Genomic DNA, 18,661 nt, shown 5'->3' with positions numbered 1-18,661 from the left:
TTTGACCCACCTGCTAATAGAAAATTACAGAACTGTACTCAGCGGCTTCATTTTTAATAAGATGCCACTTTCTTTTAATCAGAAATGTAACCGCTATGATGAACAGGTTTGTAGTTTTTTATTAGTGGGTGGGTCGAAGTTTTGATTTAATCTGGCCCCTTGTTTAGTGTCAGTATGAATGTAGGAAAACATATTTTGAAACCACTGATTCAATTTCCCTTAAACATGCACACTGTCCTATCTATATGTGACTCAACACATGCTAGAACCATCCACAAAGTATGTGCAATAATCTCAGCGGAGGGATTTGGAGTCTGTATAATGTTGGCTGGTATCTCTCCAATTTCTTCTCTGGAGATCCTTCAAGTCATTTGATTTCTACCATGAAGAAGCTTGAATCTACACACACACCCTCTGTAACACCAAGCCTCCACAGATTTTTCAAGATGTAAATTAATTTTTTTTCCAAGTTACTCAAAAATGCTTTGCATGCCATAAGATCGACCGCTTATGGTTTTGGTGTGAAAAAAAGCACATGATATATCTCCTACCTTTAACATTTCCTGCCTTAAAAGATATTTCACTGCCATTGTGTGTCAGACACAGACAGTTGTGAAAATGTGTTCTTACGGTCTGGTTGTCGTGGGTTTTCTGTGTTTTTTAGCTTGCTGTGTACCAACAGGTCAGCCAGTGATTCAATATTTGATTATATTTTTTTATTGATGTATGACTTTGTATATATTTCCTAGTTTGCTTAACTTAGTTTATTGGATTGTGAAAATGTATTTTCTGTTCAGCAGGCTCAGCAGCAAAGATTATTGGAGGTAAAGAGGTAAAGGAACATCCTTGGATGGTTTCTCTCCAGGCCCCAATGCATGTCTGTGGAGGGACTTTGATTAAGGAAAACTGGGTCTTAACAGCAGCGCATTGCTCAATGTAAGTAAATGGGCAATGTAAATTAATTGGGAAATATATATATATATATATATATATATATATATATATTCAACGTTCAATGAAAATATTTGAAATGTTTTTAATTCAGTACAAAAAAATGTGTATATTATTATTTGTATGGTATATTATTTTGCATGTTTGTGTTTTATTAAACATATATGAATAGCATGTTTTAGGTTTTAGGGGATACATGATTCACATAGGAACAGATTAAAGCAAGAGTAATGGTAAAGCAATAACATAATAAAATATTCTCTTAAATTGCATGCATTTATTAGAATATTATTGATTGTTTGCAATGCATCATTAATCAAAATTAATAAAAATGATGTCACAAATTAAGCAATGATTTTCATGAACTTTTCAGAAGAGGTGAGTTGAAGAGAATTATCTGTTAGTGGTCAGCTGTGAGATGATTTCCTTACATTCAAATTTAATCTAAAGTTTTAGCGTAATTCCACATTCTTGCTAGTTTTCCTACAACATATCTCTTACAATTTCTAGTCAAATGCTGTATACACTCAGTATCTAGATGTTTTTGCAAAAATACTTAAGAATGAAAACATACAGATAACATATTTTGTGAGAATGATATTATAAAATCATGCAGTCTGCTTTTCCATATTCCATTTCCATATTGGTAAATATACATTTAACAGAATTTCTGCATTGCTTCTGGCAGCTTCCTATCCAATTTCAATTGCACAATATTGTACAGATTGCAGGACAGATTTGCAAATTTCAGTCTTTTAAATAATGTGGAGAATTTGCAGTGGCCTTTACTTTTCTTCTTATCTCTTTGGACATCTGGACATATTTACTAAACTTGTCCTCCTGAGATGTGATCTATCTGTTCTTCCAGGAAAACAATGCAAAACAAAACAAAATAATAACTAAAAGTGCCAGGGCATTCAGGAGCCTTCCTTCGGTGGTCTGAGGTCTAAAGCTTTGTGCTTATTAAGTGGTATGGATTAGATTCTCTCAATGATAATGATCTTAATGTTATTCTGCAAATCATATGGATGCTGAACGGGTATTCCACTATTTTCTACACTAAGTTACCCATATTTCACTAAACTTTATGCTTTAACTGTGAGTTATTGTGGCTTATTATGCTTAATATTTAAAAGAGCTGTGCAATATGTATCCTCCTGATAACTATTTCTGGCTGTTGCAGGTACTTGAAACAAGACCCAACAGTCGTTCTTGGAGTTCATTCCCTCTCCAAGGATAAAAAACAGAAACGTGCTGGAATTGCGCAAATGTTTCAGCATCCAGAGTTTAACTCGCACACCAAATGGAATGACATCATGCTAATAAAGGTACAGATTAAATTATATTTATATTTATATTCAACTATCTGTTTCTCCTTCTATAAATCTATATACAGATGGGTGACAAATTAATGGAAAAACCAACATAAAGTGTCTCAGTAAGGTGTTGGGTCACTACAAGCCGCCAGAACAGCTTCAATGCTCTTGGCACAGATTGTACGAGTCTCTGGACTCTACTGGAGGGATGAACACCATTCTTCCAAAAGATATTCCCTCATTTGGTGTTTTTGATGATGGTGGTGGAGAGCGCTGTCTAACACGTCAACCTTGATCCAAAATCAAGGTCAACTGGGCCTGCTCAGCATTTGTATACATGCCACAGAGCATGATAGGATGTTAATTGCTTAATTGTATCATGCAGCACACCTGTTTGGAGGCATCTGCATTCGTTATGTTCCTCCACTCATTTATTCAGGTTTTTCCTTTAATGTGTCACCCATCTGTATATGCACACACACACACATATAGTATATAAGACCTACAGACACTAACTGTACTGTTTTTAGTAAACATTATACTTTACAGCTGAAGAAGAAAGTAAAGAAGCAAAAGAAAACAATTATGCCAAAGGATCTTCCTCACTCTGGTAAAGACATCAAAAGTGGAGAAAAGTGCAACGTCACTGGCTGGGGAATGACGTACGAGCATGACAAGAAAATTTCAGACACCCTTCAAGGGGCTGAAGTGGAAATTATAGACAGACGAATCTGCAATAAATACTATAATGGAAACCCTACTATATCTGTGAATATGTTGTGTGCTGCAGATAAGTATGGGAAGAAAGATACATGCAAAGTAAGTTTTTATTTTTATTTATTGGGGTGGCGGGGGAATACATGTACAGTTACTTCTAAATATAAAATAAAAATACTTATCTTGTTCTGTTTCCTCTTTCTCCATTTCAGGGGGATTCTGGTGGTCCGCTGATCTGTTCAAATAATTTTGTTGGAGTGGTCTCTGGCGGAAATGGAAAGAAACCCGGAGTTTACACACAGCTCACAGATAAATATCTTTCCTGGATCAAAAATGTTATAAAGAAAAATGCCAATGTCACAGCAGATTAATTGGATGAAACAAACGTTATGCACAGAGCTTTTTCTCTTTTTTTTCAATTTTAGAAATAAGCAAATTAAATAATGCCCTGGTAAATCATGGTTCAGCATCACCAGCATGGCTACTGACCCCAGATCAACCTTTGGCTAGAAAGAATAATGTACAATTGGTGGATCTATGATTTTCTTTTACAAGTGTACCTGTAAATCTCTGTGTTGGAAAATACACCAGAATCAATAACCTACCAAACTGACCCAACACCCAGCACATCCGAACAGCTACAAGACATCTGATACATGGTGACCAGCAATAGATAATAAGTCTCAAGTTTCATCACTTCTTGTTAGATTTCTGTCTATTTACGCAATTGGTTCTCATCCTAATCTCCCACATTAAAATATGTGCAAGATAATAGAATTAATAACTGAGAAAAACCTTTTTAATTACTCTTAACCATGTTTCATTTAATGTGTTCATCATTAGTTATGTTTGCAAATGAATATGCTTAACACAGTCAGACTGTCATTAATGTTTCCAAGTTAGTGGAAAAAATAAGTTGAAAGAGGTATATTATATTAGCAATAAGTTGCATTATATTTCATCATGGCTTTATCTTTAAAATAAAACATATTCTGGTACATATCCACAAATGTGTATGGTTTATTAAAACATTATCTTTTTATGTTTTGGGATTTTTTTGTTTATTAGTCTATTTCTTGGGTCTATAAATACATAATTAATCTGAAGATTCTGTCCCTGTTGAGGCAACGAAAGCAAGAAGGCGAACAGCATGGAGCTCTGATACATTGAAAACAGTGACTTTTTATTCGTTTTTAAAAATAAAAATGTAAATAACTGAACTAACTGCATATAGTGAATGTCTGAATCAAGATGTTTCAAAATGTATTCACTACACATCCTCACACAATTTGGAAATAAAATAAGTATTATATAATTACCTAGTTACTATACTAGCAACTCTACTAAATTTTGTGAATAATGTATGTTATCACATAATAAAATGAAGTATTCAATTGTACTTTCAAACTAGATTGCTGTGAATGGATCGATAAATTGAAAACCTTGTTCACTTGAGAACCTGTTGTCATAAAGAAAAATGTTCTTAAATCTTGAACTTTGCTTTTGTACTATTTGTTAGCATTCCTTCCATTCTACCAACTTGGGCATTTTACCAGAAATTGACAAGGGCCAAATTGTGACGGCTAGACGACTGGGTCAGAGCATCTCCAAAACTGCACTCTTGTGGGGTGTTCCCAGTCTGCAGTGGTCAGTACCTATCAAAAGTGGTCCAAGGAAGGAAAAGCATTGAACCGGCGACAGGGTCATGGGCAGCCAAGGCTCATTGATGTACGTGGGGAGCGAAGGCTGGCCCGTGTGGTCCGATCCAACAGATGAGCTACTGTAGCTCAAATTGCTGAAAAAGTTCATGCTGGTTCTGATAGAAAGGTGTCAGAACACACAGTGCATCGCAGTTTGTTGCGTATGTGGCTGCGTAGCCGCAGACCAGTCAGGGTGCCCATGCTGACCCCTGTCCACTGCCGAAAGCGCCTACAATGGGCACGTGAGCATCAGAACTGGACCACGGAGCAATGGAAGAAGGTGGCCTGGTCTGATGAATCACGAGTTCAAGGTGGTGGCAAAAGGGGGACCTACACAATATTAGGCAGGTGGTCATAATGTTATGGCTGATCAGTGTATATATATATACATACATACATACATACATACATATTTATAATGAATTAGACATTTTTGGTTTAGCCCCCTAGCAAATGTTGTTGATGGTTTCTTAAACCATGTCATCCATCTATGTCAGTTTCCTAGGAAACTAAAGATTGAAGGTATACTTTCAAAGACAGCACACTTAGCAATATGAATGTGCTGCTACACAATGTTTGTTCATTTTCCTTTACTTTTGTCGTAACAGTTATAAAATGCACAGGGCTATTGATGGTTGTGATTTCTCTTTCAATCTAAATGGGTTATATACATTCATGGCTCATGATTACAAACAAACCAATCCAAAAAGAGTTCAGTGTTATTGTATGTTATTCTATGGCAATGAAATGTATATTGATAAACATTCATTTAAAACTTAAAGAGATGTGAAAGAAAGTAACCACAGGCCCAGTGTGTTGTCCAAGCTTCAAATTCATTAATTTCTTAGGAACTGAAGAAACTAAATTATGACTTGAAGCAACACTCTGATATGATACAATATTTCTTCAATATGTAAATAATTAAAAATAGACATCCGAATGTAAAAACATGTTTAAATCAAAAGGGTAGAAATGGTAAGAAAAACAAGGACGAATAGGAAAAAGCTTAAGTAATGTACATTCATTCAGATATTTAATTCCCATAAGAAACTCATTATAATAATGATGATCAAATTTAGTTTTTTTAATACATATTGTGAACAACACTGACTTTCTCTTGCTTAGATATTTTCCATGCATTAATTACAGTTGTGATGACTCATCCAAGATGGCAACGATAAACACTACCACACCTAAACTAGAGCTCGGGCAACAAACAAAAGCTGTACCATTCAGACTGCACTGTTTATAGACATTCAGACATTTTACACAGAAAACAATCAAAGCAGTATTCTAAGGTGGGCATAAATTACTCATAATTGCTTCATTTATCTGTGACACCAGGGAAGGGAATGTTTCATAATTATATTGTAAGAGAGAGCTTTAATTTCAGTTTAGGTTGTATAATAATTTAGGTTCTATTATATACATGGCCCTTAATTCTATTGGGATCTTCTATTCAGTCTTTTTCTCCATGCAATCTGTAATCTAAGAAGGCTTTTCAGTAGGTTGGGAGAATTAAATAGTTATAGTACCCTTGACTGAATTGTGTATTGGCAGATATGTAATTGTTAAAATGAAACAGGGATGGAAAGTTTTCTGGCACCTACACTGGACTTTCTGATTCATGGGGAGTGGTGGCACACTTACCCACCAACACCTTTTTCTGTAACAACGTTATCGGGCTCATTTAAATTCTCTCCCCAAGTCTCTTTTGGTTTTCTAACACCTTGGAGTGACATTGTCTAGCTCTAGCTTAAGAATGACTAGAGATAAAATATATAAAATATGGATACGAATACTCTCGGTGAGATTTTAAATGGACTAATTTAAATGGGCAAGAGTGAGATTGTGTCAGTTTCAACTGTTAGAGAATTAAAACTTCTAAAAGGGCAATCACTGGCGCTACACCACAAGAATAGATGTTTCATTTAGGTCATATTTTCAGTATTAAGCTTGCTGTATCTGATAGAGAAATAAACTCCCATTTCCTGTTTACAAAAATCATCAATAGGCTTTTTCTCTTTTTTTTGTCTAGTACGTAAATGTCTGGTCTTGCATCCGGAGAGCTGCAGCAGTTCTCCAGCTCCTGGCAACACCTGCACTAGAAATCGTTTGACAGCTTTTAAGTGTTAGTTTCCTGAGCACGACTCAGAAGGTGTCAAACACTGACTGTTAGTCATAATATATATACCTATAAATCAAGCCTTGTGGTGGATTTACCTTGTCGAGAAGAATTTTTAATTTGAATTACATTTATCCACCTCTCTTTCAGTCCAATGGGAACATGCAGATAGAAAACATAGTATTGCTTTCTCCCCCATGGTCTTCAACATTTTAGTGATAATTGTAATGTGTAAACTGAAATAGTTTTACATATTAAGAATTAAAGGCATGGTTTACAGACATATTATTGTACAATGTAGGTCATTCTCTGAAAACACATGGTGGGAAAAAAGTAATAATATTGATATACAGTACTGACAGGTTCTTACCAACACACTGTAAAAGGCTGCTTTATTATTAGCAGGGTAAGAGGACAAATTTGTATTTGTAAAGAAAGGATCTAAGTAGAAATTCTACCTATTGAATGCAAAGTTGTTCATATTTGTATGGGGTGTGTATCTTTCCATATTTAGTATATATATTGTAAAGGCATCATAATGGATCAGTGGGTATATGTTTTTTCTTATTCCGGTGATGGAAACATGTTGAAATGTCAGTCACACTACCTGGTTTTTCAAAACTGTGACCCAACACAAAACACAATGGTGGGTTTTTCATTAGACACAAGGACAGAAGAACCAAAGGAATAATCCTCTGACAAGCAAAATGTTGAATATTCAAATTAGTTTTCAATATTATTAATTTTTTTAAATAATTTAAGCAGATTAATAAAATCATGGGGAACAAAGAGTACTGTTGCTTGAATTCAGTGGAAACATGTTTTCATACTATTAACTACATCATTTGTATTAATGTCATTGAATATTATTATTTAAACATATTTAATTCATACAATAATGATTTAAATTTGAATTGCTTGAGCCAGTAAATCCATACCAATCCAACATTCAAATATTGATGCATGCCACTGTAAACTTACTGAGGCGAAGCATAACATTGGGGAAGAGAAGATTCATTTTTTGAACTAGAAGAATTATTTGTGTATATAGCCCTAGACAATACAAGAGAGTACAATTATAGTTGGTTTTTAAGTTACAATTTTAAGATTTTTTATCATGTCTACCTGTGGTATAAGAAGAGTACTAAGATCCTCATTTTCAAAGAAGCATTTTTCCAGCTTATCTGCTTCACAAAGTCAGAGTTATTAAAGTCGCACCTCCATTATTGTAATAATACTATGTCCTTTAAGTAAATTAAATTAAGTAAAATAGTTGGGATTACACGCACTTGCAAGTCATTTCAGCATTATACCAATGATTTAAAGGTAAATCTTAAACCGAAAGGGAAACTAGCTTATCAAGTGATGTGTGCTTAAAATGTCTACTGTAATATTAGATTTGATTTTAGTAGACTCCATTGAAGGAGACTTGGAACTAAATGTCCCACTTGTATAATCATGATGCTGTGTCTTTGAAAGCACATGAAACCTTAACGATAGATAGATAGGTAGGTAGGTAGATACACAATATACTTTTGTATGTTTTTGTTTTTGTGTAATTTAAATCAGAAATCAATTGATTTCTACTGTTCCCTGTCGACTGTAAAGTGTTCATCCACATCTGTCATACTGTCATCTTTTGACAGTAGTTTTAAAAGATGGACATATATTATTAGTTTCTTGTACATATATCTGTTCCAGAGGTGTCCCTTTGCTCTTGTGCCACTCGAGTACAAGTGTCCAGGTATTCCTGAAGAAGCAAAGCAACTTACATTCGTGACTTGAACTCAAAACAAATATGCAATTAGAGGCATTTATACCAATCATTCCAGCATTCTCCAGTTAGCATAATAATATAAATAGAAATATTTACCATCACACTGTTTTCCCATTTCACCCTGTATGATTATTTTAATTGCTTTTATTATTTGTTCCTGAAATAATGATTTTTTTTCTCTCTCACAGACAGATTTGTTGTGTCCCACGCTTATCGCACCATTAAGTCCACTTGACCAAGTAGCAAATTGTGGATAATTAACATCACTTGCCTCCTCTTAAGAGACATCATTTGTAATTCTTTTCTTTTAAAAATTAAGATCAAGTGTTCAATCACATAATAACCATGGAATGTGAAGGTTATAAAGCCTGAAAGCATATTGCCTTTGCTGACACACAATACTGCTTTAACTGACCAAAGTTGCAGAACAAGTGATTTTAATCTGAGTCAATATTTGATTATATCAATATAAATAGATAAATATTCATTATCTTGGAAAATTAAGACATTAATTATTTCAAGTGTTCTACTAGAAGATGGAACAAGTGAAATAATTTTACTTCTATAATTCTATAGTTCTATAATACGGTAATTCAGATTTCAAATTCAATATCACAGGTCAGATTTTCAAACTCTTCCTTAATTAACATTACACGTACAGACTCTCTCTCTCTCTCTCTCTCTCTCTCTCTCTCTCTCTCTATCTCTCTCTCTCTCTCTCTCTCTATATATATATATATATATATATATATATATATATATATAATACATAGATATATAAATGCATATTTGCAATTACATTTGATTTTACAGTAGGTTTAAATTCACTGTTTTGTAAGGTGTTTATTGCATACATTCAGAAGTCTGAAATTAGCAATGCTAGCAGTAAGGTAGTTAATAAGCTAGATCCCACAAAGAGAATACACAGGAACAACTGTAGTATCAAACTAGAAAAAGGGTTAATCTCATCAATGAGTGTTCGCTTTGCGTTTTACGATCTGAGAGATAGTTTTCCCAAAGTGAAGTTCTGAAGTGACGCATTGAAGTCTTAGACTTTAGATTATATGGTGATGACATAGAAACTGTATTAGTATAACCACGTCTTAGCTTCCCTGCCCTTTAAAACAACATTAAAAGGTGTATTTTGCATATAGATAGAGAATATAATCATTATAATTAAAAGAAATAGCAATGAATGTGAACAAATGTATGTGGTTGAAAAGGAGCAGCAGCTAACAAGGAATTGTGACTTGAAATTAAAGAGTTCAAAAACGGGCACCGAACAAAGGGTATCGCATGCCTAAGTCTGCATTGATCACATGGAACTTGAACACATTTAATCTATTTATAAAGTTAGTTCATTTTACCAGGATGCAGAAAAGACTTCCCGAGAAGGACCACAAATGTTCTGCTTTGGTTTTTGTTTGATGGCAACCCAATCAGTCTAACTGTCTAAGGGCACCCACTTCCTTTAGTGCCTATGTAATGCATAATGATGGCTTTGTTATGACTGAAATGAATCGCTCTTTTCCCCTCTATCTCAGATATGACGTGAAACTGGGACATGGATGAGTGACAGTTCAGTAATTGAATACTGACTATAATCTCTGACACCCAACATGAAGTCAGCAGTGTGTGAGCCTATGAGCAGAGCCAGCATTTCAACTGTGTGGCAGATTTGTGTTGACAACAGATTGGACAGCTGCAGTCTAAATTGTCACAGAACTCTTTCATTTCATATATTCATTTTTAGGTTATTGAATTGAAGACCTTTCGAAGGGCTGAGGACAAATACACACAGGGCTGTTGTTTCAACAGTCTTCACAAACCTTCCCTTCCAGATCATGAGGATTCTGGGAGAAAAACCCTTCCCAGCAACCCCTACTGCACGACCAATTTGATCCCCTACAGATCTGGTGAGGTGTTTAGGCGCATCGTTATTTTGTTAATTAGTGCTTTTGAGAAAATCACGTGATGTTGTAAGATGTTAAAAGCAGTCTGCAAGTGGTTCATAATCACTTAATGCTTGGTTTCAGCTCAAAAGGGTAAGTTTAAGACTTTCAAATAGGAACTGTGCTTGACATGTCGGAAACAAACTCCTCTTTGCTCTTGATGTCAGAGCTACAAACAGGAGGAGAACACAAGCATCCAATTCTCCACATTAAGCCATTCTATTTGACATTAGTATGATAAGCATGGCCTGCACTACAGCGCTTACTGCATTCATAATATGAAATTGCTCTCTAACACAAAACCTGTCTCCTATTAGATGCATCGCAGCAAATCATACTCAACGACATGCTGTCCAAATATTACATTTCTCAAAGATGAAGTATTTGAAAATTGAATCAATATAACTCTGTTAGCTTGTTATGAATATTGTTGTTGATTAGGTTTTTGATAAATCAAATATGAATAAACATGATCCCATTCTTTCTATTTGTTCTTATTAAATAAAATACTATCCTAATGTGCAAGTGTTGGCGTTTGTACAATGATCTGCTGTGTGTACAATTTGAAGTGATCCTGGAAATGCAAAAGGGAGTGGGAGGGGATTTTTTTCATCTTCGGGAGAGTGTTTTCTCTTCCACACAATGGGAACAATTACTCTTCATCCCATGTTTGCAGCTCTTATTACTGAGAAAAGGATGTCGTTATTTCTCTTTACCTCACCTGTTTTCCACCTCTATTGTAATAAATCTTCAGCGGTCTTGTCTGCTGAGGCTCGTCTGCAGGCGAAGATTTGTGTTGACAACAGATTGGAGATAGCTGTTGGGTCAGTATGACCGTTTTTTTTTTTTTTCCCAAGAAGAAACAATGCCAAATGACTTTTCTCTAAAACAACCACGAGAATTGAACTGGGATGCACAATGGCCCTTGTGTTCCAATGTTGGTAAAAAGATGTTCTCATGAATGAGCAGATTTAATACAGTTGCTTATATTTTGCAGTTTTTTTTTATAGTAAAGCAATGTATGGGGAGAAACCCCATGTCAAGCTTTGTTCAGGTTTTAACCACATATGGGCTTTCTGTCACTTGGGGGATTTATTTTATAAAATAGTTGCATACTATTTCTCTGTACCTGATTTGTTTTGGTGGGGAAAGCTTTTACATGTAGAATGCCTGCAAATCAAAGTGCTCAGTTCTTCATGGTCTCTTTACAAAGTGTTAATCCAGTACTTACTCCTTCTCAACAGTGTTGTAGCTTTTCTGAGTATCTGAGATGTTGGTTAATGCTCCCCATGGAATGTGAATTAAATACATTATTAGACCCCATGCTAAGATCCATTTTGAGAGCTTGTGCTTTCTCATCTTGACAAGTAACATAGGATGTATCTACAGGATGTGAGGTGCAGTTTTTGTGGTTAACTATCTTTTCTTAACACTTGCACATTTGATATTTAAATGATATCATCACGCATTCTTTAAAAAATATATGTTACTATTGTCACGGTCTGATTTATCTGATTTATCAAAATAGTAGATCACTGTGGACTCTCTTGAGAAGATTTTCTTACTATTATTTTTAGGTGAACCAGGCTAAGCAGTCTTAAATGCACATATTATATTTAGGCATGCATACGTCTTCTGATTTCACTTTCTTTTTTCTCTTTCTTTCCTTTTTCGTTCATGCATTAATTCATTGGGTATCTATACCTTTTAACCTCATGTTTAACTATAGATGGTGACTGGACTAAGCTCTCTAATTTTCCTCTAACGAGCTCCTAAAAGAATTAGTTATTGTTCTGCTAAAAAATGTATTTGTATATTTATTATTATTATTATTAATATTATTATGCAAATGCACACTACTCCATTCCAGGCTTATTAGCATTACATAATGTTACATTTATATGATTGGATTATATATATATTTTTAAGGGAACCCATTAAATACTTTTTTACCTAACCATCTGCCGTGCTGCTTCTCCAGGGGCTGAGGCAAATTTGTCCTTTCTCTTTTTACATCCTTGATAATCAGACATTCATCTCCTTTATCTGATCAGATTTAAAACAAGTTATGCCTACTAATGTCAGTCATGTTTAACAGATAAAGGTGTCAGCTAAATGAATCAATAAACATGATAGCATTTTTTATACATGATTTATACAATAAAATACTGAATGCTTATATACATATGTTTCTTATTTTAACTAGTACTTACTGACTGAGCAACCCAATTCACCTCTCACTCCTTTTTCAGTATGTAAAAAAGAGTCTAAATATTTAATAATGGATCTAATATTCCCTCGAATCACTATCAGCACGATTTTTAAAAAGGCAGGATAAGATGCTGGACCCAAAGTGATTTTTTATAGCCATGTTTACATAACTGCACCACTTCAGTCATATTTCTAAAAGTACAGAAGTGAACGTATTATACATTTATAGAAATCATGTGAATAGAGTTGATTAATTCACCTGAATGAGGTTTTATACTTGACTTTGCCGTCTCTTTTACCCCTTTTGAATATCACATTTGATATGGAAATCAAAAAAGAAAAACACTTGCACATAGAGCTTTTGGAGCCACCAAGTGTCTGTTCATTGAAAATGTATGAACTAGCCTGAAGTAGTGAATAATGGCTCGAAACTTTGTTCTCTTTGTGTACAACTTTGAGTCTTTAAACTCAGGAAACACTGGCTGCTCGTTACAGAGATGATTTCAGAATAAGCCCTTAAGGCTTCAGTAATTCAGAAGTAAATTGAAAGACTGAAGCTGATCTGAAGAATTTCACATCAAGTTCCAGCTAATTATAATACATGCCCCCTTGAATTGATGAGGAATCCTAGAGATAATAATACCTGTGGTGAGGTCAAGATTAGCCGTCTGATATTTAATATAACACATATCTACACTCTGTCTTGTAAATAATGGAGAGGGAAGGAAGCAGAGAATCATTAATAACGCCTGAATTTGTTTTGTTTTGCTATGGATCGAGCAGTGTTCATATCAAGCCCAAAGATTCAAAAATTCCTCAGAATACACTTGGTAAGAACCATTAGGAAAAATAAAATACTGTGTTTCATCTCCACAATATATAGTGGAGCATTATAATTGGCCTAATAATAATAATAATAATAATAATAATAATAATAATAATAATAATAATAATAATAACAAATATAGCTGAAAGCAGCAATGCAGGGGGCCAAGTACACATCTACACAGTACCATTCAGTCTAACACATTCTAATGCAGTTCAATACTGCAGATTATCACACTTTATGCAATTTAATCATTGTTGAAATTTAATTGGCTCGTGGTGGCTATCTTATTTCACCAATCATATTGCCTTTAACAAATATTTTGGAGGACCTAGCCAAGTGCATGTCTAATAAACTTCACAGCAAACGGACATGCGGTTTCAGAGATTTTAAACTTATCCAAACTTGGCATTGAATCCAAGATGGTTGCCATGCCACGTGACATATGGCCTCCATATTCCGTATGTAATAGCTCTGCATAAGCCTCTACAATTTTATGAAGTTTTGTGAGTTTTTGTTTTTTTTCAGATTCAACATGGCTGCCTACCCATGTGACCTGTGACCACCATATTGCTTATGGGATCAATCCTGTAACAATCAGTCCAAAACATTCTAACATAGTTCAATATTGCAATATATGCAACTTTATACCTTAAAGCATGGTGGTGGCAGCATCATGCTATGGGGTTGCTTCTCTGTGTCAGGGCCTGGAAACCGTGTAAAGATAGAGGGCAAAATGGATGCAGCAAAGCTTAGAGAAATCCTGGAAGAAAACCTGCTGAATTCTGCAAGAGACCTGGGACTTGGGAGAAGATTTATCATCCAGCAGAACAATGACCGCAAACATACACTCACCTAAAGGATTATTAGGAACACCATACTAATACTGTGTTTGACCCCCTTTCGCCTTCAGAACTGCCTTAATTCTACGTGGCATTGATTCAACAAGGTGCTGAAAGCATTCTTTAGAAATGTTGGCCCATATTGATAGGATAGCATCTTGCAGTTGATGGAGATTTGTGGGAAGCACATCCAGGGCACGAAGGTCCCGTTCCACCACATCCCAAAGATGCTCTATTGGGTTGAGATCTGGTGACTGTGGGGGCCAGTTTAGTACAGTGAACTCATTGTCATGTTCAAGAAACCAATTTGAAATGATTCGACCTTTGTGACATGGTGCATTATCCTGCTGGAAGTAGCCATCAGAGGATGGGTACATGGTGGTCATAAAGGGATGGACATGGTCAGAAACAATGCTCAGGTAGGCCGTGGCATTTAAACGATGCCCAATTGGCACTAAGGGGCCTAAGGTGTGCCAAGAAAACATCCCCCACACCATTACACCACCACCAGCAGCCTGCACAGTGGTAACAAGGCATGATGGATCCATGTTCTCATTCTGTTTACGCCAAATTCTGACTCTACCATCTGAATGTCTCAACAGAAATCGAGACTCATCAGACCAGGCAACATTTTTCCAGTCTTCAACTGTCCAATTTTGGTGAGCTTGTGCAAATTGTAGCCTCTTTTTCCTATTTGTAGTGGAGATGAGTGGTACCCGGTGTGGTCTTCTGCTGTTGTAGCCCATCCGCCTCTAGGTTGTACGTGTTGTGGCTTCACAAATGCTTTGCTGCATACCTCGGTTGTAACGAGTGGTTATTTCAGTCAAAGTTGCTCTTCTATCAGCTTGAATCAGTCGGCCCATTCTCCTCTGACCTCTAGCATCAACAAGGCATTTTCGCCCACAGGACTGCCGCATACTGGATGTTTTTCCCTTTTCACACCATTCTTTGTAAACCCTAGAAATGGTTGTGCGTGAAAATCCCAGTAACTGAGCAGATTGTGAAATACTCAGAGCGGCCCGTCTGGCACCAAAAACCATGCCACGCTCAAAATTGCTTAAATCACCTTTCTTTCCCATTCAGACATTCAGTTTGGAGTTCAGGAGATTGTCTTGACCAGGACCACACCCCTAAATGCATTGAAGCAACTGCCATGTGATTGGTTGGTTACATAATTGCATTAATGAGAAATTGAACAGGTGTTCCTAATAATCCTTTAGGTGAGTGTACATCCAAAGCCACACTGGAGTGGCTTAAAAACAAAAAGGTCAATGTCCTGGAGTGGCTCAATCAAAGCCCAGCCCTCAATCCAATTGAGAAAGTGTTCAGAGCTGCTAGAGACTAATCCACATAGACTCATGGCTATAATTGCTGCCTCTATCAAATATTGACTGAAGGGGGGTGATTACTTATGCATTCAAGTATTTTCTGTTTTGTATTTGTAATTAATTTAGAACAATTTGCAGATTATATTTTTCACTTTGACGTTTTCTGTGTTGAACAGAAACTCCTGATTAAATCCTTTCTGATTTAATGATGTAACACAATGAAATGTGAAAAAGTCCAAGGGGGGTGAATACTTTAGAGAGCCACTGTGTATCTGTGGTAATAGTCCATAGCCTACTGTTACTGTTAACTGTTATTGTTTAATGATTAAATAAATGAGAGGTAAGGGTGTTTCTTTAGTTTTATTTGTATAAGTTGATATCCCCTTTAAAATGGACATTGTATTTGTTATAGCTACACCTATATAAACTTGAAATATGATTTGTTTTTCTGTTAAATTATTTATTTAAATTCCCTTGTCAATTTGGCAACTTAGGCATCTTGGAATGTAAATATGTTGTTCTTTATTAGCCTCTGTCTCAACAGGTAGCTTACACTGCAGTACAATATCACAGCATGTGTTATAATAAATTAAACATTAAGTTTAGATCAGAAATTGTGTCAGGTGCATAATAAATAGCTGTTATCACAAATAAGCACACCTACCAATGAAAAAAAAGAAAAGAAAAGATTAATTCCAGATCACTTCTTGCCCCTTCATTTCACTTTGTTCCTTAATCCCTCATTTCTCACCAACAAAATACCAAAACCTGCTAATCTGACAAACCTAGATGTGCATTTCAATATTGACAAGCTTTCAACCTGAAAAGTGTGCTCTTCTTAGCGTGAGGAGACTGGGGCGATGGGATGGTTTTGAACTGAGCAGTATATTCACATTATGACCAAGTAGCTGACATTGTCATTCTGGAACAGAGCTCTGTTTCATAGTAAGTGCGAAGTGTTCTGCTGCCCCCGTGTGGAAAAGAATGGCATCGCGGCCATGCAGTCTGTTACCCGTTATTTCCTATTGGCGGGTATCTGTCGCTAGCTATGATAAATTATGTAGAAACAGTGAGTACTGCAAATCAAGTTTCTGAAGATACTGTGTCTGAATGTGACAGCACTTTTTGCATGACATATTCCTGGATGTGTATTATTTTGATGGTAGTATGCAGGTTAATATCAGGGTTAGTGTAATCGAAGTAGTAGTAGTAGAATTTAGGTTAGGAAGTAGTATGCATCAGTAGTACTCTATATAAAAGGAAATAGGTTAGTAGCTGTAGTATAGCAGGTATGTTCATATTCATGATACATGTTACTATAAGTTTATGTAAGTATTATTATTATTATTATTATTATTATTATTATTAGTAGTAGTAGTAGTAGTAGTAGTAGTAGTAGTAGTAGTAGTAGTAGTAGTGGAAATACCCCATTGGTAATGAAGCTGTTTTTACTGCATAACCCCCTTATAATTTGCAAATAGGAGCCCAGTAAGGAAGAAACAAAGTGTTTACTGTTGTAAAATACAGGACGATGTACTGTGGTCTAGCATGGTAAACATGTGGTAAAGTATAATTAACCATAGTAAACACATGGTTAAATATGGTAAAGTGTTGTCTGATGTACCATGGTAGATACATTGTAATATATTGTAAGCTTGGAAACACAGTAAGACACGACCCCTGTACTACACAGGCCTTTAATGAAGGAGAAACTGATGACTGATATACATATACATTGTAGCCTACAATACTATTCACTACTATTAATACATACTATAATGTCGCAGCTTCTGATGTACATAGTTACTGGCACAGACACTAACCTGATACTATTTCTATGGATCTTTATTTTTTTTTTCAGGGCATCAGACTTTAGATCAACTTTATTAATTCATTTAAAAATGCAAGGTGTTGGTTCATAGCTCATTAGAAAGCCCAGAGCTTTCAAGTGCCATAATGATAATAAATATCTTGCAAGAGAAAAAGACAGCATGTTCTCACACGCAGGCTGATACAGATGCTGAGCTCCACCCTGAACTCAGGTGAAGGCACTAAAAAGCAATGGGGATGTAATACAGCAGATACAATTTCACTTTGTTGGTTTGCACCTTCAAACAGGCACACCCATATCAATCCTTCAAGGTTGGCATGTCTTCAACAGCCTTGTTGCTTATGGCAGTTGATACACTACTCTCTATTTTCAGCCAGGCCACCCAGCTGGCAATGGCACCTGATACTAAAGGGCACTGTCTATGCCCTCTTTGAAATTATGTGCACACTTTAAAGCTAATGCACAATTACATTTAAACAAAAAATACACTGACGTACTCAATCAATTCTAATGTCAAGTAGTTTCATGTGCAATTCTGATTTCCCCCAGATTAAACTGAGCTGGTTTCACATGAATTGGGTTTCCAATTATACAGTGTAAACTGCATCAAAGAGGGATTAGATAACCTAATCTCCAGAGTTATTAGAGAATGCAAGGCTCTTATATCAGAATGTATGTATGTATGTATGTATGTATGTATGTATGCATGCATTATTGTTCATTTCAGTATTGCAGTGGCCTTGCTTTTTTATTGTCCAGATGAGCAGTAACACATGAAACAAGAAGGTGAGCAGAACAAGCACAGTTCTTGTCTAAATTAATTAATTTGGCTCTCGCAGTTGCATGTCGCCGCCACGTGGGACATTCTGTGCAGATAGCGAACAGCTTTTGGGTCGTGTTCTTGTAGCGCAGATCTGCAGAATCCAGCCCATCCCATTGGTGCAGCCGCGCAGATCCGCGCAGACCTGCGGACATCTGCGCCACACGAGCGCGCCCTTGTTCCTCTCCATGCAGCTTCCGGAATTGCTGACTGACGTCCACGTCCACCAATCAACTGGGACTGGAATACAAATGCGACCAATGAG

General features: G+C 35.9%; 1 protein-coding gene across 2 annotated transcripts; it reads left to right on the top strand.

Moving 5' to 3' along the window:
* The first annotated feature begins 589 nt into the window (after nt 1-589).
* Nucleotides 590-3,986, top strand: LOC136755497 (granzyme K). 2 transcript variants are annotated; one of them, XM_066712129.1, is made up of 5 exons: nt 590-682; nt 801-936; nt 2,135-2,279; nt 2,817-3,086; nt 3,197-3,986. In XM_066712129.1, exons 1-5 carry the CDS (start codon nt 619-621, stop codon nt 3,353-3,355), a joined length of 774 nt encoding a protein of 257 aa, XP_066568226.1. In that variant the 5' UTR covers nt 590-618; the 3' UTR covers nt 3,356-3,986. The 2 variants fall into 2 exon arrangements, with proteins under 2 accessions (XP_066568226.1, XP_066568225.1); XM_066712128.1 differs by having other exon boundaries at nt 798-936.
* The last annotated feature ends 14,675 nt before the right edge of the window (nt 3,987-18,661 follow it).

This window comes from Amia ocellicauda, chromosome 8, assembly GCF_036373705.1.
Source record: "Amia ocellicauda isolate fAmiCal2 chromosome 8, fAmiCal2.hap1, whole genome shotgun sequence".
NCBI lineage: Eukaryota > Metazoa > Chordata > Actinopteri > Amiiformes > Amiidae > Amia > Amia ocellicauda.
This window is presented reverse-complemented; position numbering and strand designations above follow the sequence as displayed.

Excerpts from the sequence above, each read along its gene's own strand:
- LOC136755497 (XM_066712128.1), top strand. The coding sequence starts at position 619 with ATGTGTTCTTACGGTCTGGTTGTCGTGGGTTTTCTGTGTTTTTTAGCT. Across the intron at positions 937-2,134 it reads ACAGCAGCGCATTGCTCAAT|GTACTTGAAACAAGACCCAA; the intron begins GTAAGTAAATGG and ends TGGCTGTTGCAG. Across the intron at positions 3,087-3,196 it reads GGAAGAAAGATACATGCAAA|GGGGATTCTGGTGGTCCGCT; the intron begins GTAAGTTTTTAT and ends TCTCCATTTCAG.